Source organism: Nerophis lumbriciformis, linkage group LG32, assembly GCF_033978685.3.
Source record: "Nerophis lumbriciformis linkage group LG32, RoL_Nlum_v2.1, whole genome shotgun sequence".
NCBI lineage: Eukaryota > Metazoa > Chordata > Actinopteri > Syngnathiformes > Syngnathidae > Nerophis > Nerophis lumbriciformis.
In genome coordinates, this window is record NC_084579.2 from 11,067,786 (window position 1) to 11,092,269 (window position 24,484).

The 24,484-nt window shown below is 43.8% G+C and overlaps 1 protein-coding gene across 1 annotated transcript in view; it reads left to right on the forward strand.

Moving 5' to 3' along the window:
- The first annotated feature begins 7,368 nt into the window (after nucleotides 1–7,368).
- The window catches only part of glis3 (GLIS family zinc finger 3), a 64,241-nt gene continuing 47,125 nt past the window's right edge, over nucleotides 7,369–24,484 (forward strand). Inside the window, exons 1-3 of the mRNA XM_072912067.1 lie at nucleotides 7,369–7,379; nucleotides 13,526–13,664; nucleotides 13,734–14,835. Of these exons, the coding sequence (XP_072768168.1) occupies nucleotides 7,370–7,379; nucleotides 13,526–13,664; nucleotides 13,734–14,835 (1,251 nt within the window). The 5' untranslated portion in view covers nucleotide 7,369. The remainder of the gene's footprint in view (nucleotides 7,380–13,525; nucleotides 13,665–13,733; nucleotides 14,836–24,484) is intronic.

Genomic DNA, 24,484 nt, shown 5'->3' on the forward strand with positions numbered 1-24,484 from the left:
CACAGTGTGGCGTATATTTCTAACAGTGTTAAAGTTTTTTATTCGGCTACCCTCAGTGTAACCTGTAAAAAAGATTTTCACTTTATTGTCATGAAAACATGATATTTGTGATGGCCAATCAATAAAAATATAAAATATTAATACATGTGTTTTGTAATAATGTGTTACTTTTGACTATGGGGTTTGTTTATTTGTGTAAGCTAACTTTTGTACTGCTTAGCAGTTTCCAAAAACAATTTGAAATGTGGACTCGTCAGACCACAGAACACTTTTCCACTTTGCGTCAGACCATCTTAGGTGAGCTCGGGCCCAGCGAAGCCGGCGGAGTTTCTGGGTGTTGTTGATAAATGGCTTTGGCTTTGCATTTGAGAGTTTTAACTTGCACTTACAGATGTAGCGACGGACTGTAGTTTTCTGTGGTTTTCGGAAGTGTTCCTGAGCCCATGTGGTGATATCCTTTACACACTGATGTCGCTTGTTGATGCAGTACCGCCTGAGGGATCGAAGGTCAGTAAAATAATCGCTTACGTGCAGTGATTTCTCCAGATTCTCTGAACCTTTTGATGATATTGCGGAAAATTGCATCAGACCATCTTAGGTGAGCACGGGCCCCAGCAAGGCCAGCGACGTTTCTGGGTGTTGTTGATAAATGGCTTTGGCTTTGCATAGTCAAGTTTTAACTTGCACTTACAGATGTAGCGACAAACTGCAGTTACTGACAGAAAAGAAGAACAAAATTTGTGTGTCCAAAGTTAAAGGAAACGGCAGGCTGTCTTCTTCTAAATATATTTATTACAATCTTTGGCCAGCTAGGTAATGTTTGCTGTGGTCTGGAACAACATGGCACACAAACTACTATCTGAAATGCAGCCAATATTATATACAGATAATGTGTCATGAGACATGCAAAACTAAATTATATACAAAGAGGATAAAAGTAAAGGAAATTACGAGGCATAACAATGCAATATGTACATACAGCTAGCCTAAATAGCATGTTAGCATTGATTAGTTTGCAGTCCAAATATGCACTGACCAAATATGCCTGATTAGCACTCCAACAAGTCAATAACATCAACAAAGCGCACCTTCGTGCATTCACGCACAGCATAAAACTTTTGGTGGACAAAATGAGACAAAGAAGGAGTGGAAGATTTGACATGCAAACAAACTGTTGCATCACAGTCCACACTATGGTGAGTTCAAGAACCGCCGAATTAGTAGGACAAAACGATGTTCACCAAATACTCTCATCAGTGAAGCGTACCCACAAACATATTAAACAGTGGGCTTTCTAACAATTGGGAAGGTTTGTGTCATGGGAGACAGTTCTAGACTTCAGGCAGGCCAGTCTAGTACCCGCACTCTTTTACTATGAAGCCACGTTGATGTAACACGTGGCTTGGCATTGTCTTGCTGAAATAAGCAGGGGCGTCCATGGTAACGTTGCTTGGATGGCAACATATGTTGCTCCAAAACCTGTATGTACCGTTACTCATGCCTCGGGCACTAATGCACCCCCATACCATCACAGATGCTGGCTTTTCAACTTTGCGCCTATAACAATCCGGATGGTTCTTTTCCTCTTTGTTCCGGAGGACACGACGTCCACAGTTTCCAAAAACAATTTGAAATGTGGACTCGTCAGACCACAGAACACTTTTACACTTTGCATCAGTCCATCTTAGATGAGCTCGGGCCCAGCAAGGCCAGCGAAGTGTCTGGGTGTTGTTGATAAATGGCTTTGGCTTTTGCATAGTAGAGTTTTAACTTGCACATACAGATGTAGCGACAAACTGTAGTTACTGACAGTGGTTTTCTGAAGTGTTCCTGAGCCTATGTGGTGATATCCTTTACACACCGATGTCGCTTTTTGATGCAGTTCCGCCTGAGGGATCGAAAGTCTGTAATATCATCGCTTACGTGCAGTGATTTCTCCAGATTTTCTGAACCTTTTGATGATATTACGGACCGTAGATGGTGAAATCCCTAAATTCCTTGCAATAGCTCGTTGAGAAATGTTGTTCTTAAACTGTTGGACAATTTGCTCAGGCATTTGTTGACAAAGTGGTGACCTTCGCCCCCATCCTTGTTTGTGAACGACTGAGCATTTCATGGAAGCTGCTTTTATACCCAATCATGGCACCCACCTGTTCCCAATTAGCCCTATTCACCTGTGGGATGTTCCAAATAAGTGTTTGATGAGTATTCCTCAACTTTCTCAGTCTTTTTTGCCACTTGTTCCAGCTTTTTTGAAACATGTTGCAGGCATCAAATTCCAAATGAGCTAATATTTGCAAAAAATAACAATGTTTTCCAGTTCGAACATTAAATATCTTGTCTTTGCAGTCTATTCAATTGAATATAAGTTGAAAAGGATTTGCAAATCATTGTATTCTGTTTTTATTTATGATTTACACAACGTGCCAACTTTACTGGTTTTGGGTTTTGTATAATCAAGGTTGTTTCTTGGACAAATATTTTATTTGTTATTTTTTTCCCAAAAAATAAAGTGCCTTGTTATGTTTTGGAAGATTTAGCTCCCTAAAAATGCAAAGGACTCGTCTAGTTACTGTAAAGTTGTATCAAAGGTTAAAAAAAAAAAAAAAAAAAAAAAAAAAACTTCCTGGAGACACAAACGAGTGACGCTGAGATTGCTCAGTTGCTTTTTCACGCCCGTCCCAACCAAGTGAAACGCTAACCTGCCCGCATGAGTGTGCAGAGTGGAGGAGGCTATGGTGACACGTGTCACCGTAGGAAACAACCACAACAACATTAAGTAAGTAGAGCGTATTTCTTCTTTTTGAATCCAGAACTGCTTTGTGAACATCATTTAACCTCATTTCCATGCACGTAAAGTACAGTCGTGGTCAAAAGTTTACATACACGTGTAAAGAACATAATGTCATGGCTGTCTTGAGTTTCCAATACTTTCTACAACTCTTATTTTTTTGTGATAGAGCGATTGGAGCACATACTTGTTGGTCACAAAAAAACATTCATGAAGTTTGGTTCTTTTATGAATTTATTATGGGTCTACTGAAAATGTGCTGGGTCAAAAGTATACATACAGCAATGTTAATATTTGCTTACATGTCCCTTGGTAAGTTTCACTGCAATAAGGCACTTTTGGTAGCCATCCACAAGCTTCTGGTTGAATTTTTGACCACTCAAGAGAAGAAGCAAGGAATCAAACAGAGACAGAATTAAATTTGGCTCAATGAGGAGAGCGCGTACACCTGTACCCTTGTACAGTGTCACCACGCTCTGATGAAAGATAGTACGCCTCTTTTATTTTGACTTTCCCTGATTACATGGCAACAGCTGTTTCTAAGGGAGGGGGGTCGTAAACAGCCATCGCCTTTGATTAAAAACAGTTAAAAGAAAAGGTGCCTGGAGGGGAGTCAGGTTCTGCTTTGTAGATCTCGGGTCAAGACAAAATCTTCCTGTAGATTACAATAGAAGAAAGAAACCGACGCCTTCATGTCGCTTCCCATCGTACACAGTGGAGTTTTACAAGACTTTTGCTTGGCAGGATCAAAGACAGCTTTTTGTCCTCTCGCTCAATGTAACACAAAGTTTTGTGATAACTCAGATACAATTATTCTGACACAGGCCCAGATCATAATACTACCACCACCATGCTTGACGGTAGGTGTGGTGTTTCTGGGATTAAATCCTGGTATTGTGGCCAAACAGCTCAATTGTTGTTTCATCTGACCACAGAACTTTCCTCCAGAAGGTCTTATCTTTGTCCATGTGATGTCGGATAAAACAAAAATTGAGCTGTTTGGCCACAATACCCAGCAATATGTTTGGAGGCGAAAAGGTTAGGCCTTTAATCACAGGAACACCATGCCTACATGTCCCTTGGCAAGTTTCACTGCAGTAAGGCGCTTTTGGTAGCCATCCACAAGCTTCTGGCAAGCTTCTGGTTGAATTTTTGACCACTCAAGACAAGAAGCAAGGAATCAAACAGAGACAGAATTAAATTTGGCTCAATGATGAGAGCGCGTACACCTGTACTCTTGTACAGTGTCTCACCATGCTCTGATGAAAGACTGTACGCCTCCTCTTTTATTTTGTCTTTCCCTGATTACATGGAAACAGCTGTTTCTAAGGGAGGGAGGTCGTAAACAGCCATCGCCTTTGATTAAAAACAGTTAAAAGAAAAGGTGCCTGGAGGGGAGTCAGGTTCTGCTTTGTAGATCTCGGGTCAAGACAAAATCTTCCTGTAGATTACAATAGAAGAAAGAAACCGACGCCTTCATGTCGCTTCCCATCGTACACAGTGGAGTTTTACAAGCCTTTTGCTTGGCAGGATCAAAGACAGCTTTTTGTCCTCTCGCTCAATGTAACACAAAGTTTTGTGATAACTCAGATACAATTATTCTGACACAGGCCCAGATCATAATACTACCACCACCATGCTTGACCTTGACGGTAGGTATGGTGTTTCTGGGATTATATCCTGGTATTGTGGCCAAACAGCTAAATTTTTGTTTCATCTGACCACAGAACTTTCCTCCAGAAGGTCTTATCTTTGTCCATGTGATGTCGGATGAAACAAAAATTGAGCTGTTTGGCCATAATACCCAGCAATATGCTTGGAGGAGAAAAAGTGAGGCCTTTAATGCCAGGAACACCATACCTACCGTCAAGCGCTGTGGTGATTGTCATGATATGTGGTCTAGATCATGTTTTTTGTTATTTTCTGTAAGTTTAAGACTCCATAGTTCCTGTTTTTGTGTACCCTTGTTTGTTTTAGTTTCCATGGCGACCTATGATTTTCACCTGCCTCTTGCGTTCGGGACACACCTGTGTCTAATCAAAAGACCACTATTAAAGTCTGCCTTTGTGGATCACTCGTTCTGGCTTCATTGTTTGCCAAGTAAGGTTTTGTTCCTATGCTAAGTCTAAACTTTACGTTTGTTAGGCACGCTTGCCTTTTTGTTGTTTGCTGTGGACTGCCTGTTTCTTCAATGCTGTGAGCTATTCCCTTGATCCTGACTCCTGTCCCTGTTTGCTGTTTTCTGGTTCGTGTTTTCCTTGCTTTTTTTTTTTAACATTAAAACCATGTTTTCTTGTACACCGCCTGTCATCTCTGCATCTTGGGGTTCGTCACCACCACTTCATGCCAGTGGTAGTATTATGCTCTGGGCCTGTTTTGCTGCCAATGCAACTGGTGCTTTAAATGGGACAATGAAAAAGGAGGATTACCTCCAAATTCTTCAGGACAACCTAAAATCATCAGCCCGGAGGTTGGGTCTTGGGCACAGTTGGGTGTTCCAACAGGACAATGACCCCAAACACACGTCAAAAGTGGTAAAGGAATGGCTAAATCAGGCTAGAATGAAGGTTTTAGAATGGCCTTCCCAAAGTCCTGACTTAAACGTGTGGACCAGTGACGTGCGATGAGGTTGATGGCTGGTGAGGCACTGACTTCATCACAGTCAGATTTACAAACATATGAACCCTAAAGAGTATCTTATTCACCATTTGATTGGCAGCAGTTAACGGGTTATGTTTAAAAGCTCATACCAGCATTCTTCCCTGCTCAGCATCAAGGGTTGGAATTGGGGGTTAAATCACCAAAAATGATTCCCGGGCGCGGCGCCGCTGCTGCCCACTGCTCCCCTCACCTCCTAGGGGGTGATCAAGGGGATGGGTCAAATGCAGAGGACAAATTTCACCACACCCAGTGTGTGTGTGACAATCATTGGTACTTTAACTTAACTTTAACTTTACACATACAAACTGTAGCACACAAAAAAACACATTTAATTTAAAAAAAACCTTATTATGGTCTTACCTTTACTTATAAGTGCGGGAACAGTGGTGTTCGTGTCGGAGGAGTTGAAAATCGTGAAATCCGTGCTGCAGTCTGCAGGTGTACCTAATGTTGTGTCCCTGCAGTCGTTCACGGCTCCTCCGGCGCGAGCATTGTTGTTTTTGCACTTTTTGGCTTCTTGTTAAGTGACTTTTTTTGGGTGGATTCGGTCTTGCACGTAGGGGGGTTTGGGTGTGGGCTTTGGTTAGTGTGGCGCTCCTGTCGGGGGGTGCATTCTGCGGCGGGGGTGCATTAACCGGCACCAGGAGGCGGGATTACTGCGAGCCTCACACAGTGCGTCTTCGCAGCAGTTTTATGATCGCTCAGCACAAGAAATACGTTACACACATACAGTTGTTGACAAAATACACTGTACATTATATACCTCAGCTAACTAAACTATGGAAATGTATAATATAATTCATATAGCAATACGGTCTCACTGCACAGCAGGCCAGCAGTTAGCCGAGTCCGTCCATGTTGAGGCACTGAGGGACGTGCCTCAACTGGCTGCTGATCACCGCACCGTCTCTTCTCAGTATTTGAACGGCAAATGTGAAAATTCAGCGATTTTGAATAAAAATAATCTAAAACTGGTGAAGTTAAATGGAAAATAACTTTATAGTATAATCACTGAATACATGTAACAATTTAATTAATTTGTTTTCTTTTTACATTTTTTTTCTTTCCATGACGGCAGGTGAGGCGGGGCCTCACCTGCCTCCAGTGACCGCACGTCACTGGTGTGGACAATGCTGAAGAAACAAGTCCATGTCAGAGAACCAACACATTTAGCTGAACTGCACCAATTTTGTCAAGAGGAGTGGTCAAAAATTCAACCAGAAGCTTGTGGATGGCTACCAAAAGCGCCTTATTGCAGTGAAACTTGCCAAGGGACATGTAAGCAAATATTAACATTGCTGTTTGTATACTTTTGACCCAGCACATTTGCTCACATTTTCAGTAGACCCATAATAAATTCATAAAAGAACCAAACTTCATGAATGTTTTTTTTGTGACCAACAAGTATGTGCTCCAATCACTCTATCACAAAATAATAAGAGTTGTAGAAATGATTGGAAACTCAAGACAGCCATGACATTATGTTCTTTTACAAGTGGATGTCAACTTTTGACCACGACTGTATATTGTCTTCCTTCTCTGATTAGATGCTTTGCAGGTCCAAGCCAAAAACCTTGCAGTCTGACCCAAAAGGTGGACTTTTTGGCTGCATCATGAGCTTCCTCTGAGCAGTCAGCCTCAGCCATGAGCGAAAAGGGCTGCCAGCTCCTGGTGTCGCCATGCACCGTGTCCCCGTCGGTAGGGAAGATCAGAGGGCACAGGTGCCAATCCATCAAGGCACCCGCAGCTTCCCCCCACTGGGGCGGTACCCGCTTCCCCGGCGCGGACAAATCTACGACGGAGATGCCGAGCGGCGGCCACGTGACCCTGCCGAGCCTGAGCCTCCGCAGGAAGGTGTTGACAAACGGTCAGCATGACGCTAAGCTCTCATCCCTGCACCGGCCTGTGGACACTGGCATGCAGACAGGTAAATGGAGTGAAGACCTCCACCAAGGCCTAACTATCCTATCAGAACAATCTAACAAAAGTGGGGGAAATTGTGTCTTTATTGGTCGTACAAATCCCAAAAATGACGAGAAGTCATTATCATGAAGTCGACCTTAAAAACGTTTTTTATTAGGGATGTGCCGATCGATCGACCACTGATTGGTATCGGATAGTGATGTCCGATAAATGCTTTAAAATGTAATATCGGAAATTATCGGTATCAGTTTCAAAAAGTAAAATTTATGACTTTTTAAAACGCCGCTGTGTACACGGACGTAGGGAGAAGTACAGAGCGCCAATAAACCTTGAAGGCACTGCCTTTGCGTGCCGGCCCAATCACATAGTATCTACGGCTTTTCACACACACACACAAGTGAATTCAAAGCATACTTGGTCAACAGACATACAGGTCACACTGATGGTGGCCGTATAAACAACTTTAACACTGTTACAAATATGCGCCACACTGTGAACCCACACCAAACAAGAATGACAAAGTAACACAACATAAACACAACAGAACAAATACCCAGAGCCCCTTGCAGCACTAACTCTTCCGGGACGCTAAAATATACACCCCCGCTACCCCTGCCACCCCCATCCCCGCCCACCTCAACCTCCTCATGCTCTCTCAGGGAGAGCATGTCCCAAATTCCAAGCTGCTGTTTTGAGGCATGTTAAAAAAAAATAATGCACTTTGTGACTTCAATAATAAATATGGCAGTGCCATGTTGGAATTTTTTTTAGAGATGTCCGATAATATCGGCCTGCCGATAAATGCGTTAAAATGTAATATCGGAAATTATTGGTATCGTTTTTTTATTATCGGTATCGGTATTTTTTTTATTTTTTTATTAAATCAACATAAAAAACACAAGATACACTTACAATTAGTGCACCAACCCAAAAAAACCTTCCTCCCCCATTTACACTCATTCACACTAAAGGGTTGTTTCTTTCTGTTATTAATATTTTGGTTCCTACATTATATATCAATATATATCACTACAGTCTGCAAGGGATACAGTCCGTAAGCACACATGATTGTGCGTGCTGCTGGTCCACTAATAGTACCAACCTTTAACAGTTCATTTTACTCATTTTCATTAATTACTAGTTTTTATGTAACTGTTTTTATATTGTTTTACTTTCTTTTTTATTCAAGAAAATGTTTTTAATTTATTTATCTTATTTTATTTTATTAATTTTTTTGAAAAGTACCTTCACCATACCTGGTTGTCCAAATTAGGCATAATAATGTGTTAATTCCACGACTGTATATATCGGTTGATAACGGTATTGGTAATTAAAGAGTTAGACAATATCGGAATATCAGATATCGGCAAAAAGCCATTATCGGACATCCCTAATTTTTTTTTCCATAACTTGAGTTGATTTATTTTGGAAAATGCATCCAGCGGGGCATCACAACAAAATTAGGCATAATAATGTGTTAATTCCACGACTGTATATATCAGTATCGGTTGATATCGGCATCGGTAATTAAGAGTTGAACAATATCGGAATATCGTCAAAAAAGCCATTATAAGACATCTGTAGTATCGGACGATTTTCGTGAAAAAGCATATGACCAATTAATGCTGATCAAAAACTCCGATCCCCTATGGCTGACACTGTATTTATTTTTAGTACCCCAGCTGACAACCTCACGGCTAATTGTGTGTCTCCATACACAGTGTGGAGCTGCTCCCCTCAGGTAATTATAATCGCCTCCGTTACGGCAAATAAACAGCATTTGTTTGTATCTTAGGTAGAGCGGGGCTGAACACGCTACACACCGAGAGTTAGCCAGGCGCAGGCATGCTAACCGCTAAACTAGCTTTAAACAATACCAAGAAGTAAGAGCTTAGTAAAGTTTAAGAAGATTACAGCAGAAAGTAAGCCGATATTAACAAGGAATTAACAAGACTTTACTTAAATCAATAACGGAGCAGCATCTTCTCATCCGTGGCTCAATAACGCAACATCAACGGCGTGAAAAAACGTCCGACCGGAACCCTCTAATAACTAAAGTTCCTTGGGTGAATAATGTAAACTCACTATACCGGTATGTTTTAGTGTTTTCATGGCGAGTTTACTGACAGATATAAGTAAGAACTTTACGCTACTTTATATAAGAAATGGCAACAGCGGAAGATGAATGCCACATAAGAAGATAGAGAAAAAGAAGAAGCTTATGACTCCGTTGTCGGACAAGCGCACATTTTCAGGACGTATGCAGATCCCAAATACACATCAGCAGGTACCAGAAGGTAAGAAAAGTTGCATTTGCATAATATTGTGAAACAAAACGCCAGATAATATGTGTGCTAATGGATGCCATTTTGCGGTCCTTATACACACACCATAATAACACTCCTATGTTTAATGCGCCGACAATCCATTAAGCGGTGCGGCTTCATAGCTCACCGAAGTCGTACTAAAAACATTTTGACAGATTTTTGAGCGCCGTGTGTAAGGTTCTATATTCTCAATGGGACATTTAAAATTTTGGTGTCGTTTACTGGCGTCATCTTGCAGTTTACACGTATCTCTTATGTGTGACTGCCATCTACTGGTCACACTTACATTACTTCGAAGTCGGCAAGCACAACCAGAATTATGCCGGGTTATAAAGCGCACTGTCCATTTTGGAGAAAATGAAAGGATTTTAAGAGCGCTTTATAGTCCGAAAAATACGGTAGATTAATAAGACCGTAGAGAGAGGACAATATGACAATTGTTGGTGTATCGGTATAATATCCATCCATCCATCCATCCATCTTCTTCCGCTTATCCGATGTCGGGTCGCGGGGGAAGCAGCCTAAGCAGGGAAGCCCAGACTTCCCTCTCCCCAGCCACTTCGTCCAGCTCTTCCCGGGGGATCCCGAGGCCAGCCGGGAGACAATAGTCTTCCCAACGTGTCCTGGGTCTTCCCCGTGGCCTCCTACCGGTCGGACGTGCCCTAAACACCTCCCGAGGGAGGCGATCGGGTGGCATCCTGACCAGATGCCCGAACCGCCTCATCTGGCTCCTCTCAATGTGGAGGAGCAGCGGCTTTACTTTGAGCTCCCCCCGGATGACAGAGCTTCTCACCCTATCTCTAAGGGAGAGCCCTGCCACCCGGCGGAGGAAACTCATTTCGGCCGCTTGTACCCGTGATCTTGTCCTTTCGGTCATAACCCAAAGCTCATGACCGTAGGTGAGGATGGGAACGTAGATCGACCGGTAAATTGAGAGCTTTGCCTTCCGGCTCAGCTCCTTGTTCACCACAACGGATCGATACAGCGTCCGCATTACTGAAGATGCCGCACCGATCCGCCTGTCGATCTCACGATCCACTCTTCCCTCACTCGTGAACAAGACTCCGAGGTACTTGAACTCCTCCACTTGGGGCAGGGTCTCCTCCCCAACCCGAAGATGGCATTCCACCCTATTCCGGGCGAGAACCATGGACTCGGACTTGGAGGTGCTGATTCTCATCCCAGTCGCTTCACACTCGGCTGCGAACCGATCCAGCGAGAGCTGAAGATCCTGGCCAGATGAAGCCATCAGGACCACATCATCTGCAAAAAGCAGAGACCCAATCCTGCAGCCACCAAACCGGATCCCCTCAACGCCTTGACTGCGCCTAGAAATTCTGTCCATAAAAGTTATGAACAGAATCGGTGACAAAGGGCAGCCTTGGCGGAGTCCAACCCTCACTGGAAACGTGTCCGACTTACTGCCGGCAATGCGGACCAAGCTCTGACACTGATCATACAGGGAGCGGACCGCCAAAATCAGACAGTCCGATACCCCATACTCTCTGAGCACTCCCCACAGGACTTCCCGAGGGACACGGTCGAATGCCTTCTCCAAGTCCACAAAGCACATGTAGACTGGTTGGGCAAACTCCCATGCACCCTCAAGGACCCTGCCGAGAGTATAGAGCTGGTCCACAGTTCCACGACCAGGACGAAAACCACACTGTTCCTCCTGAATCCGAGGTTCGACTATCCGGCGTAGCCTCCTCTCCAGTACACCTGAATAGACCTTACCGAGAAGGCTGAGGAGTGTGATCCCACGATAGTTAGAACACACCCTCCGGTTCCCCTTCTTAAAGAGAGGAACCACCACCCCGGTCTGCCAATCCAGAGGTACCGCCCCCGATGTCCACGCGATGCTGCAGAGTAATAATAAATAATAATAATACATTTTATTTGGTATAGCGCTTTTCAGAGTACTCAAAGACGCTTTACAGGATAAAAAATGTAAATATAAAACAGTTCAAAGTAATAATATAAAATACAGGAAATATAAAAGTAGTACATTGTAAAATACATAATAATACAGGACAATATACAGGTATCGTCACAGTCAGTACACAATATGTAAAAGGAGGGCGGATCAATCCATAAATTGGTGGTGTCAATACAAAGGGGAGTATCAGTATATGATCGATACTACAGTAATTAGGTCGATAAATGTATTTTGTCAGAATCTATTTTTTTGTTGTTTTTGTTCATTTTTACAAACTCAGGGAATAATCCCCTGGATGCAGGAGGACTTTGAGGGCAAAAGGATTTAAATGAGTAATAAGTATTTATTGTATTCTATTGACCTTGTATTGTTGAAACCATTGTAAGTAATACAATAGAATACAGTTCAAACATTGTAGATAGATAGATAGATAGATAGATAGATAGATAGATAGATGGATAGGTCTTTATCGTCATTGCACAAGTACAACGAAACGTTGTTTTCAGCACAAACCCGTTCAAGATTAGACAAACAAACAACGTACATCTCGAGATATCTAGCAACAGAGGGAAGGGAGTGCGGGGTCATGGTGGTAGGCCGCAGCTCTCAGGCGCTGACCATCCTTTCATCACCCCTATGGGATTGTGTTGATATTGTTAAACTGTTAATAGCACTCAGCACAAATACATTGAACATTTTACAGTTATTACATGTGATCGGTGTTGGTATCGACTGATCTCATTCATGGATGATTGGTATCGGAATTAGCAGTAAAAACTAGCATATTCCTAGTTTTTAATCTTTATTTGTCTCACAATTCTGCACCTGCACTGAAGTCCTCTGATCCCCAGGATCCCTGTCGTCTAACCATCAAACCTAAACACAATGTGTCCTTATGTGAAGCTGAAGTTAGCAGGTTGAAAAATGTTAAAACAGTTCAGTGAGGTACAGTAGCTCTTTTCTAAGCATGACGTTGGCATTAGCTTAGCATCCATACCGACCATATACGGTCTTCAATGTATAGTTGAAGTTATCTACCAGGTTTTAAAATATGATTATTTTTTCCCCCAAGTTGCTGCGCCTCCACTGAGGTCCTCCGGGCACCACGATCCTTAACTCTCGATTCAACAAACCCAAACACAATTTGTCTTCAATGGAACTGAGGTTTAATTAGCAAGTCTGAAACATTTATTTGGGGGAGTTTTCGGTTACTGCACTTCCCCTGAAGTCATATGCTCTGCCCTTCATCCTTAACCTTCCTCAAACAACCCCAAACACGATGTGCCTTTAGCGCGAAAACAGCGTTATCTTAACAGGTTTAAAATTGTCTGAAGCTGCTGCGCCTCCCAGCATACCGAGCTCATATCCAACAACCTCAGACACAATTTGTCGGCAGTGAAGCCGAAGTTATAGAGGTTTAAAAATGTTTAAATTTTCAAGCTGTCGTGTCTTCACTGAAGATGTCCTAACAAGATGTTTACAAGCAAGTATTTGCTCTTTATTGTTTCAACCGGCTGAAGTCCTCTGGCACAAAAAAACACTACAGAAGAGATTTAGATATGAGCAAAACTCAATCACCTACTTTTCTCACCCATACGGTCATCCAGGCTGACCTCTCTGCTCTCTCATTTATTGATAATTAACCGAGCATAAAACTGCTGCCTGAAGTCAGTTTGTTCAGAGTGGAAGCTGGACTGAACTCATTAGTGATTAACAGAGCAGAAGGTGTCTTTCCCTGCTTGGGTTCGCAAGGGAAATTCCATAGCTTGAAACAGACTTGAATTGTGTTTGGTAGGGGTGGGGTGAAACACGGTCTGTAAACCACCTTTTCTAACTTCCTACTCCTGACACTGTTTATTCATGTTGAGACCTTGTGTCCATCAGGTCGTGCCGTGTCAAGGCCTGTCATTGAAGTTCTTGGACATCCGGCTAGTACAAACCTAACGGTGACCAGTATTCCGTTGTCAATCCATTCATACGATGTCACATCAAGACCGCCCCATCAGCTTCCCCTTGACGCCAGGTGGGAAACATCGACATCTGCGAGCTCGCATATGTACGAGTGCTAAAATATACGATGTATGTGTTTCAGGTCCTTGCTATCCAGAGAATCCCTGGCGTCCACCACCCTCAGTCTCTTCGAAACTCAGTCTGTGTTTAGCGGCAGGCACGACTGGCCGTCTGGTTGCCGCGTGCTTCCCCCGCTGGGAGAGACGCCATGCTCCACCCAAGCCAACGAGGGCGGTGAGCAGCTCGGCCTCCCACCTGGCACGGCCATGTCCGGCACGACGGCGTCGACCGCATCAGCCTCCTTGCCCTCGTACCTTTTCACTGGGGATTCCGGTAGCCCCAGACAGCAAAAGAAGAGAGCTCTTTCCACGTCACCTCTGTCCGATGTCATGGGGATTGATTTCAACTCCATCATACGCACCTCTCCTACTTCACTTGTGGCTTACATTAATGGCTCCCGAAGCTCGCCGGCCTCCCACCCAGCGCTCTCTCCTGTCCACTCCGAAGGCTATGGCCACTTCCTGGGTGTGAAGGGGTCCTGCATCTCCCAGCTGCATCCCTACTCTGTCCCAAACGTTTCACATATTCTGGCCCCACTGGACGAGTCCGCTCACGTGAAGGTTCTCAAAGAGCGTCTGGAAGAACAGGCTAATATAGTATTGGAGAACCAGTGCTTTTCAGTTCCACAGGAAGTGGACAGGACTTCAGAGACTACTAGACAAGAACATAGCAACATTCTGCCACCTCTGCTGCTACAACCAACACAATTGACTTCTCAAGAAGCGACCATTCCTCAGGGACCACCGCCACCCTACCACTCCCACCAGCACATCCACAACTTTCCCAGAATTCGCCACAAGCTAAAGACTCAAGATCGTCTCAACCAGGGTCTTCCCCGGCATGGGCTCAGCTTTTTACCCCAGGTCCCAATGCTGGAGGAAGAAGAAGGCGAACTGGAAGACTACGGGGCCCGCTGCTGCATGTGGATGGACTGCAGCGCCGTCTACGACCAAAAGGACGAGCTCGTGAGGCATATAGAAAAGATACACGTGGACCAGAGGAAGGCTGAGGACTTCACGTGCTACTGGGCAGGCTGTTCTCGCGACCTTAAACCCTTCAATGCCCGTTACAAGCTTCTGATCCACATGAGGATCCATTCGGGAGAGAAGCCCAACAAGTGCACGGTATGCCTTTGCTACCCTTTATTTCCTGTAGTCCCATTTGGATTAAGAAACAGTTTTTTGCCACACACCTTCATACACCAGTGTGAGTGGCACTGGGTCAAGTGGTGGGTTAGGTGTCCTGCCCAAGGACACAACAGTAGTGACTAGGATGGGAGAAGCTGTATGCGTACCAGGAACCCTCAAGTTTCTGGACGACCGCTCTACCATCTGAGCCACACTGCTCAAATTTGGACGGCCGAGTGGTTTAGTTTGGCCCACAAAAGAGTGGCTTCTAAAATTCATACGGATCCCTTCCGTGCTCACATAATCATCGATTGTGTGATGAGTGTTGAAATTCTTGAAATTAGTTTTGTGGCAATTCCAAGTTTCGCCATATTGCTATGTAGAGTTGCGCTTTCCATCATTTCCAGTAGACAGGATTGGGGCCTAATACATTCCTACAATACTGTGACTAGTTGCCATCTGTCGATTGTGACAGTTAAGAATTATCTTTATATATAGCGGTATGGCTCGAAACTCCTCACTCATCAATCAATCAATCAATGTTTATTTATATAGCCCTAAATCACAAGTGTCTCAAAGGGCTGCACAAGCCACAACGACATCCTCGGTACAGAGCCCACATAAGGGCAAGGAAAAACTCACAACCCAGTGGGATGTCAATGTGAATGACTATGAGGAACCTTAGAGAGGACCGCAGATGTGGGTGACCCACCCCCTCTAGGGGAGACCGGATGCAATGGACGTCGAGTGGGTCTAGTATAATATGTCTAGTATAATCCCAATTGTGAAAGTCCAGTCCATAGTGGATCTAACATAATAGTGAGAGTCCAGTTCATAGTGGATCTAACATAATAGTGAGAGTCCAGTCCATAGTGTATCTAACATAATAGTGAGAGTCCAGTTCATAGTGGATCTAACATAATAGTGAGAGTCCAGTCCATAGTAGATCTAACATAATATTGTGAAAGTCCAGTCCATAGTGGATCTAACATAATAGTGAGAGTCCAGTCCATAGTGGATCTGACATAATATTGTGAGAGTCCAGTCCATAGTGGATCTAACATAATAGTGAGAGTCCAGTCCATAGTGGATCTAACATAATATTGTGAGAGTCCAGTCCATAGTGGATCTAACATAATATTGTGAGAGTCCAGTCCATAGTGGATCTAACATAATAGTGAGAGTCCAGTCCATAGTGGATCTAACATAATAGTGTGAGAGTCCAGTCCATTGTGGATCTAACATAATAGTGAGAGTCCAGTCCATAGTGGATCTAACATAATAGTGAGAGTCCAGTCCATTGTGGATCTAACATAATAGTGAGAGTCCAGTCCATAGTGGATCTAACATAATATTGTGAGAGTCCAGTCCATAGTGGATCTAACATAATAGTGAGAGTACAGTCCATAGTGGATCTAACATAATATTGTGAGAGTCCAGTCCATAGTGGATCTAACATAATAGTGAGAGTCCAGTTCATAGTGGATCTAACATAATAGTGAGAGTTCAGTCCATAGTGGATCTAACATAATAGTGAGAGTCCAGTCCATAGTGGATCTAACGTAATAGTGAGAGTCCAGTCCATAGTGGATCTAACATAATAGTGAGAGTCCAGTCCATAGTGGATCTAACATAATAGTGAGAGTCCAGTCCATAGTGGATCTAACAAAATATTGTGAGAGTCCAGTCCATAGTGGATCTAACATAATAATGAGAGTCCAGTCCATAGTGGATCTAACATAATATTGAGAGTCCAGTCCATAGTGGGGCCAGCAGGAGACCATCACTCATGGTGCTGCTGTACGCTTAAAATTGCTGTGTTTGGCCCTTGGGGCACATTGGCACATTTTTACTTTGGCCCTTGGAGCCAGAAGGTTTGGGGACCCCAGATTTAGACCCTAGGCACACAATGATTCTTCAAAGAAGTCAGAGCAGGAACATAATACTTTTTCAGGCCAAGTACCTACTTTTCAGCACGATTTGGTTGTGGTACAGTCTCCGAGGTCCAAAATGTATCTTTAATGCCGGAATTTAGACAGTTCAAAAATGTTCTTAGTAAGTTTTTCTGGAAGATGACATTTTGTTTAGCTGTAGTTTTAATATGTCCACATATGTTTCCAGCAGTGCATGTCTCTAAGAAATGCTACTGTGCACTTTATCCACTCTTTGCACATCCACTCTATGTATGCATTTGTCTAATTTTTTAGCATGTTTCACATACAACAATGTCACATTTAGCAACACTAGCATAGCCATGTTAGCTACAGTGCTAACATTACGCTCGCATTTTAACCCATACTTGCCAACCCTCCCGGATTTTCCGGGAGACTCCCGAAATTCAGCGCCTCTCCCGAAAACCTCCCGGGACAAATTTTCTCCCGAAAATCTCCCGAAATTCAGGCGGAGCTGGAGGCCACGCCCCCTCCAGGTTTATTGTTAGGCAGTTTCATTAACGTCCTCCCAGCACGGCAACAACACACAACAACAGCAGTCAAGTTTTCGTCTACCGTAAAGCAGTTTGTCTGCCGTAAACAGCAATGTTGTGACACTCTTAAACAGGACCATACTGCCATCTAGTGTACATGCATATGTGACATTAACATCTAGGGCTTTTAGAGAGTGCAGTGCACAACTGCGCACACAACAAGGAGACGAAGCAGAATGTATCATCAGAGAAGGTGTTCAGCATGGTTAGAAAAATAGTGACAGAGAATAGAACAAGGATGGACAATTCAACCCTTAACTCAACAATGAGTAGATGAGTGTTATGTGTGTGTATATGTGTAAATGAATGAACACTGAAATTCAAGTATTTCTTTTATATATATATATATAATAAAATAAATATATATATATAGATGTATATATATCTATATGTATATATATCGCTAGAATTCACTGAAAGTCAAGTAGTCAATTATTTCTTATATATATATATATATATATATATATATATATATATATATATATATATATATATATATATATATATATATATATATATATATGAAATACTTGATTTGGGGAATTCTAGCTGTAAATATACTCCTCCCCTCTTAACCATGCCCCCCGCCCCACCCCCACCCCCCACCTCCCGAAATCGGAGGTCTCAAGGTTGGCAAGTATGTTCTAACCGCAACATCATGCTGTGTTAGTGAAGTGAAGTGAATTATATTTATATAGCGCTTTTCTCTAGTGACTCAAAGCACTTTACATGGTGAAACCCATTATCTAAGTTACATTTAAACCAGTGTGGGTGGCACAGGGAGCAGGTGGGTAAAGTGTCTTGCCCAAAGACACAACGGCAATGAGTAAGATGGCGGAAGCGGGGAATCGAACATGGAACCCTCAAGTTGTTGGCACGGCCACTCTACCAACCGACCTGTACCGGTTAGCTTAATCCTTGAAATGATCAAACTTATAACTCTGAAGAAGTAGGGTTGTACTGTATACCGGTACTAGTATAGTACCGCGATACTAATGAATCATATTCGGTACTATACCGCCTCTAAAAAGTACCGGTACCCCCATTTCCCACATTTTGTTATGTTACAGCCTTATTCGAAAATGTGATTAATTCATTTTTGTTCTCAAAATTCTACACACATTACCTCATAATGACAATGTGAACAGTTTTGTTTTTGTTTTTTACACATTTATTAAAACTAAAAAGTGTACATAAGTATTCACAGACGTTGCTCAATACTTTGTTGATGCATTGGCAACAATTACAGCTTTAAGTCTTTTTGAATACGATGCCACCATCTTGGCACACCTATCTTTGGGTAGTTTTGCCCATTCCTCTTTGCAGCAAACTCCATCAGGTTGGGTGGGAAGTTTTGTTTTTTTATCCAGGATGTCTCTGTACATTGTTGCATTCATCTTAGTCTAGTCAGGGAGGTGACCAAGAACCTGATGGTCACTCTGATGGTCAGAACTACAGCATTCCTCTGTGGAGAGAGGAGAACCTTTCAGAAGGACATCCATCTCTGCAGCAAACCACCAATATGGCCTGTGTGGTAGAGTTGCCAGACGGAAGCCATTTTTTGTAGTAAAAAGTTTGCCTAAATGCACCTGAAAGACTCTCAGACCATGAGAAACAAAATTCTCTGGTCTGATGAGACAAAGATTGAACTCTTTGGCGTGAATGCTGTCAGAATAATTTTATATAATAATAACTTTGTGCTGCCATGAGTTCCCGGCGAGCAGACAAAAGATGTCTTTGATCCTACCAAGCAAAATACTTGTAAAACTCCACTGTGTAGGATAGGAAGCGACATGAAGGTGTGGGTTTCTTTGATGTATTGTAATCCACAGGAAGATTTTGTCTTGACCCGAGATCTACAGAGCGGAGAGGAAGCAGAGCCTGACTCCCCTCCAGGCACCTTTTCTTTGAACTGTTTTGTGACCAAAGGCAGCGACTGTTTACGACCCCCTTCCTTTAGAAACAGCTTGCCATGTAATCAGGGAAAGTCCAAATAAAAGAGGAGGCGTACAATCTTTGGTCAGAACGTGGTGACACTGTGCAAGGGTACAGGTGTACGCGTTTCTCCTCCATCCATCCATCCATCTTCTTCCGCTTATCCGAGGTCGGGTCGCGGGGGCAGCAGCCTAAGCAGGGAAGCCCAGACTGCCCTCTTTCCAGCCACTTTGTCCAGCTCTTCCCGGGGGATCCCGAGGCGTTCCCAGGCCAGCCAGGAGACATAGTCTTCCCAACATGTCCTGGGTCTTCCCCGTGGCCTCCTACCGGTCGGACGTGCCCTAAACACCTCCCTAGGGAGACGTTCGGGTGGCATCCTGACCAGGTGCCCAGGTGCGTTTCTCCTCACTGAGCCAAATTTAATTCTGTCTCTGTTTGATTCCTTGCTTCTTGTCTTGTTTAATAGATGTCATCAGTGTTTGAACCTGACAGATAGAGATGTAAATACTGTTGTTATATTGTGATAAAGCATGTTGATGACACATTCTAGCTGTGTCCCCCAAATTTGACAGCGGCAAGCGAACAAAGGCGTCCTCAACGCCTTGTAGGGTTCTAGTTAGTGGCTAACGTCCCTCCACAGTACAAAGCCACTCCTGAGTCAGCAAATGGGAATTAGTGAAGTTAAGTGAATTATATTTATATAGCGCTTTTTGTCAGGTTCAAACACTGACGACATCTATTAAACAAGACAAGAAGCAAGGAATTAAACAGATACATAATTAAATGTGGCTCAATTGAGGATAAACGCGTACACCTGTACCCTTGTACAGTGTCGCCACGCTCTGACGAAAGATTGTACGCCTCCTCTTTTATTTGGACTTTCCCTGATGACATGGCAACAGCTGTTTCTAAGGGAGTGGGGTTGTAAACAGCCATCGCCTTTGATTACAAAACAGTTCAAAGAAAAGGTCGGTTCAAAGAAAAAGGTCGTAAACAGCCGTTGCCCTCGGTCACAGAACAGTTCAAAGAAAAGGTGCAATCTTTCGTCAGAGCCTGGTGGGACACTGTGCAAGGGTTACAGGTCGACGCGTTTCTCCTCATTGAGCCAAATTTAATTCTGTCTCTGTTTGATTCCTTGCTTCTTTGTCTGTTTAATAGATGTAATCAGTGTTTAAACCTGACAAATGCCAGGCATCATGTTTGGAGGTAACCAAGCACCGCTCATCCCCAGACTTATACCATCCCAACAGTGAAGCATGGTGGTGGCAGCATCATGCTGTCGGGTTGGTTTTCAACGGCAGGAACCAGGAGACTATTTAGGATAGAGGGAAAGATGAATGTTGAGTGTGAATGTTGTCTTGTCTATCTGTGTTGGCCCTGCGATGAGGTGGCGACTTGTCCAGGGTGTACCCCGCCTACCGCCCGAATGCAGCTGAGATAGGCTCCAGCAACCCCACCGCGACACCGAAAGGGAGAAGCGGTACAAAATGGATGGATGGAAAGATAAATAAATGATGGATAAAAACCAACGCTTCCCATCCAACCTGATGGAGCTTGAGAGGTGTTGCAAAGAGGAATGGGCGAAACTGCCCAAAGATACTGTAGGTGTGCCAAGCTTGTGGCATCGTATTCAAAAAGACTTAGGTAGGTAGGTAGGTAGGTAGGTCTTTATTGTCATTGCACAAGTACAACACAACTTTGTTTTCAGCACAAACCCGTTCAAGATTAGACAAACAAACAAACAGTGTACAGGGTTACAGAACAGAAACGCTGATGGGTCCTAAGGGAGCCCAGTCTGGAGTGTGAAAAAACCTCCACTATACATATTACAACATACATCTCGAGACTTACAACAGAAGGGGAAGGAGTGGGGGCTACGGTGGCAGGCTGCAGCTCTTCAGGCGCTGCCCAGCCGTCTATCACCCCTAAGGGATTCGCGTAAAGGGCGTTGGATGGGGGGTGGGGTATGTGTGTGTGGCGTATATTCTTTGTGGATGCATGTGTGTGTGTAAGCCTGCCGCGTGTCTCTGTTCCGCGGCCTTGATGTTCTTGCCAGTCAGTCCAAAGTCAACAACAACAGGTGTGTGTCCGTGAGAGACAAGAAGGAAGTTTGTTGTGCCTTCACAGCCCTGTCCATCGGGAGAATCTCAAAGCCAGGGAAACAATCCAAGTTAGAATGTTTTGTATGCGAGTGAAAATAAAATTGTCTGTGACTGGTCCTCAAATTCATCCTGCGGGGCAGACAGTCCGATGTTATCCAAATCACAAGTAGGTCCATAGTTCTTCCCGCATCCTCTAATCATCATTACTTGAGGCTGTAATTGCTGCCAAGGGTGCATCAACAAAGTATTGAGCAAAGGCTGTGAATACTAGAGATGCGCGGATAGGCAATTATTTCATTCGCAACCGCATCACAAAAGTCATCAACCATCCGCATCCACCCGAACTAACATTTAATCAAAACCGCACCAGCCCGTTGTTATACAGTATACTGTATCTAATATAGACGATGCAAGGCATTAGTGAGGTTATAAAGCTTTTGCCTGTTAAAGAAAGGAGACTGATCCAATGGAGCAGAGACATTCAATGCGTGCCACGCTGTCACGGCCCAGACGCACACCAGTGCGCAATCATCTGGGAGCCGCGCTGAGCGCACCTCCAAGCGCGTGGAGGTGCGATGTCCCTCGCACCCGCGGCGGCTTCAGCGCGCACCGCGGCGGCCATCCTACTCGTCGCGGCCTAGCCCTCGCGGCTCTCGCTGCCGGCAACGGCCGGGTATGGGCCCGACGCTCCAGCGCCATCCATTTTCAGGGCTAGTTGATTCGGCAGGTGGGTTGTTGCACACTCCTTAGCGGGTTCCGACTTCCATGGCCACCGTCCTGCTGTCTATATCAACCAACACCTTTTCTGGGGTCTGATGAGCGTCGGCATCGGGCGCCTTAACCCGGCGTTCGGTTCATCCCGCAGCGCCAGTTCTGCTTACCAAAAGTGGCCCACTCGGCTCACCAGGGTGAGCCCCACCCCTTTTGTGAGCGCACTGCGCGCGGAGTGACCCCTGTTACACGCCCCCGGCAACGGGGGTGGCGGGCAGGTAAGCTGCGCGGGCGGAGCGCGCGGAGTGACCCCTGTTACGAGCCCCCGGCAACGGGGGTGGCGGGCAGGTAAGCTGCTTACCTGCTGCGCGTGACGCCGGCCGCGGCGAAGGCGGACGAGGCGGGGTGTCGGTGCGGTGGGCGCGGTGGTGACCCTGGATGTGCGTCGGGCCCTTCTCGCGGATCACCTCAGCTACGGCTCCTGGTGGGGCCCTCTCGGGGGAAGGGGGCCTCGGTCCCGGACCCCGGCGAGGCGTCCCTTCTCCGCTCCGTAAAAGTGTCCATCTCTTTTTTTCTTCTTCTTCTGTTGTGGCATATGCTGCAGGTGCCTGCTCGTTTTTCGTATGTGGGTAACAACATTTAACTATGTATATATATTTCCGAATTGGTTTAACTGCCACCCGCCTGAATCTATTTAAAATCAATTTTTTTTTTATTTCAACCGCCCGACCCGACCCGCGGATAAAATCAAAAAATTTTTTATTTCAACCGCCCGACCCGTGGATAATCCGCGGACTCCGCGGTTGTGTCCGCAAACCGCGCATCTCTAGTGAATACTCATGTACATGTGGATTTATTATTTTTATTTTTTATTTTTTTTATAAATTTGCCAAAGAAAAACAAACAACTTTTCACACTGTCATTATGGGTTATTGTCTGTAGAATTTTGAGGAAAAAAATGAATTAATTCTATTTAGGAGGCAACATAACAAAATGTGGAAAAAGTGAAGCGCTGTGAATACTTTCCGGATGCACTTGCATTTTTTTTTTTTTTTTTTTTTTTACACGTGTCATGAAAAATTCCACATTGTCGTGACTCCCACTTTTCTTTGCATTCCATTTCTTTTTTACTTTTCGCTGGGAAATTACTTGCAGAGATGGATGAGTAATGCACCAAAATCTGGCCAGACACGCTTCATGTGTCCGCCATCAACCAGTCAATTATTAACAGCGTGGCATAGCGGCGGGCCGACCTTTCGTGAGAAAAATCTTCACTTATTAGCCGGAGCCTTTGTTGCCATGGGGCCGCCAGCACTGGGGTCGTCAATCACGAGGCAGTTCCATATCTATCACTATTATTGTCTTGGCCGTGACGCGTTTTTAGTGGTCATATCGCAAGCGAATTTTCTCGACATCCAATTATATATATATATATATATATATATATATATATATATATATATATATATATATATATATATATATATATATATATATATGTTACATATAGTCTTTTTTTTCATGACTGCGTGCACACCTGCTGAGATGGGAAATTGGCACTTTACAGCAGCAAGCATTTGCATTAAAACCCAGCACTTTGTTTGATTGGCAGGTAATGAAAATCAGTGCATGGTAAAGAAAGTACAAGCGGAGGGAACAATGAGGCGGCTCTTGTTACACGGCGAACATAAAGAACAAGCCCGGGCTTGTACCTGCCATGGCGGCATTGAGTGTTTGATGCCGTAAACAGACTGTTTGGTCTATGTGTCACTGTGCAATGTCATTTGTTTTTCGTCTGTTTCTTCTGTCGGAATAAAACAATAAGGATGACAGAAATAGCCCCGTCGTGCAAAATGCAAATGTTCACCGCGGGGGACGCTTGTTCCCAAGAGGACATATGAGGTTTGAACCACTGATCGCAAGTGTTAATTAGGGGTATTTTGTTGCCATAATCTAATTGCTCTATTCGTCAAAATATTGGTGATTGTAAATAATGTTAATGAGATTAATCCACGATAAAATTCCCTTCAAGAAAAAAGTAACGTTTTAATAAAAAAAAAGCCTTTTACACAAAAATGCATTTATTGTTGAAAAACAACCAAAACAATGGTGCATAATTTCGAAAACCCAGATATTGAGTTAAAATAATACTCATACAACCCAAAAAATGGATTGCTATTCATAAAAATAACTCCAAAATTTCCAACCCAACTTTTGCATTGAATTATTTAACCAAAAAGTTGAGTTATGATAACTTAAATGTTGGGTTATTCCCAGAGGTGGGTAGTAACGCGCTACATTTACTCCGTTACATCTACTTGAGTAACTTTTGGGATAAATTGTACTTCTAAGAGTAGTTTTAATGCAACATACTTTTACTTTTACTTGAGTATATTTATAGAGAAGAAACGCT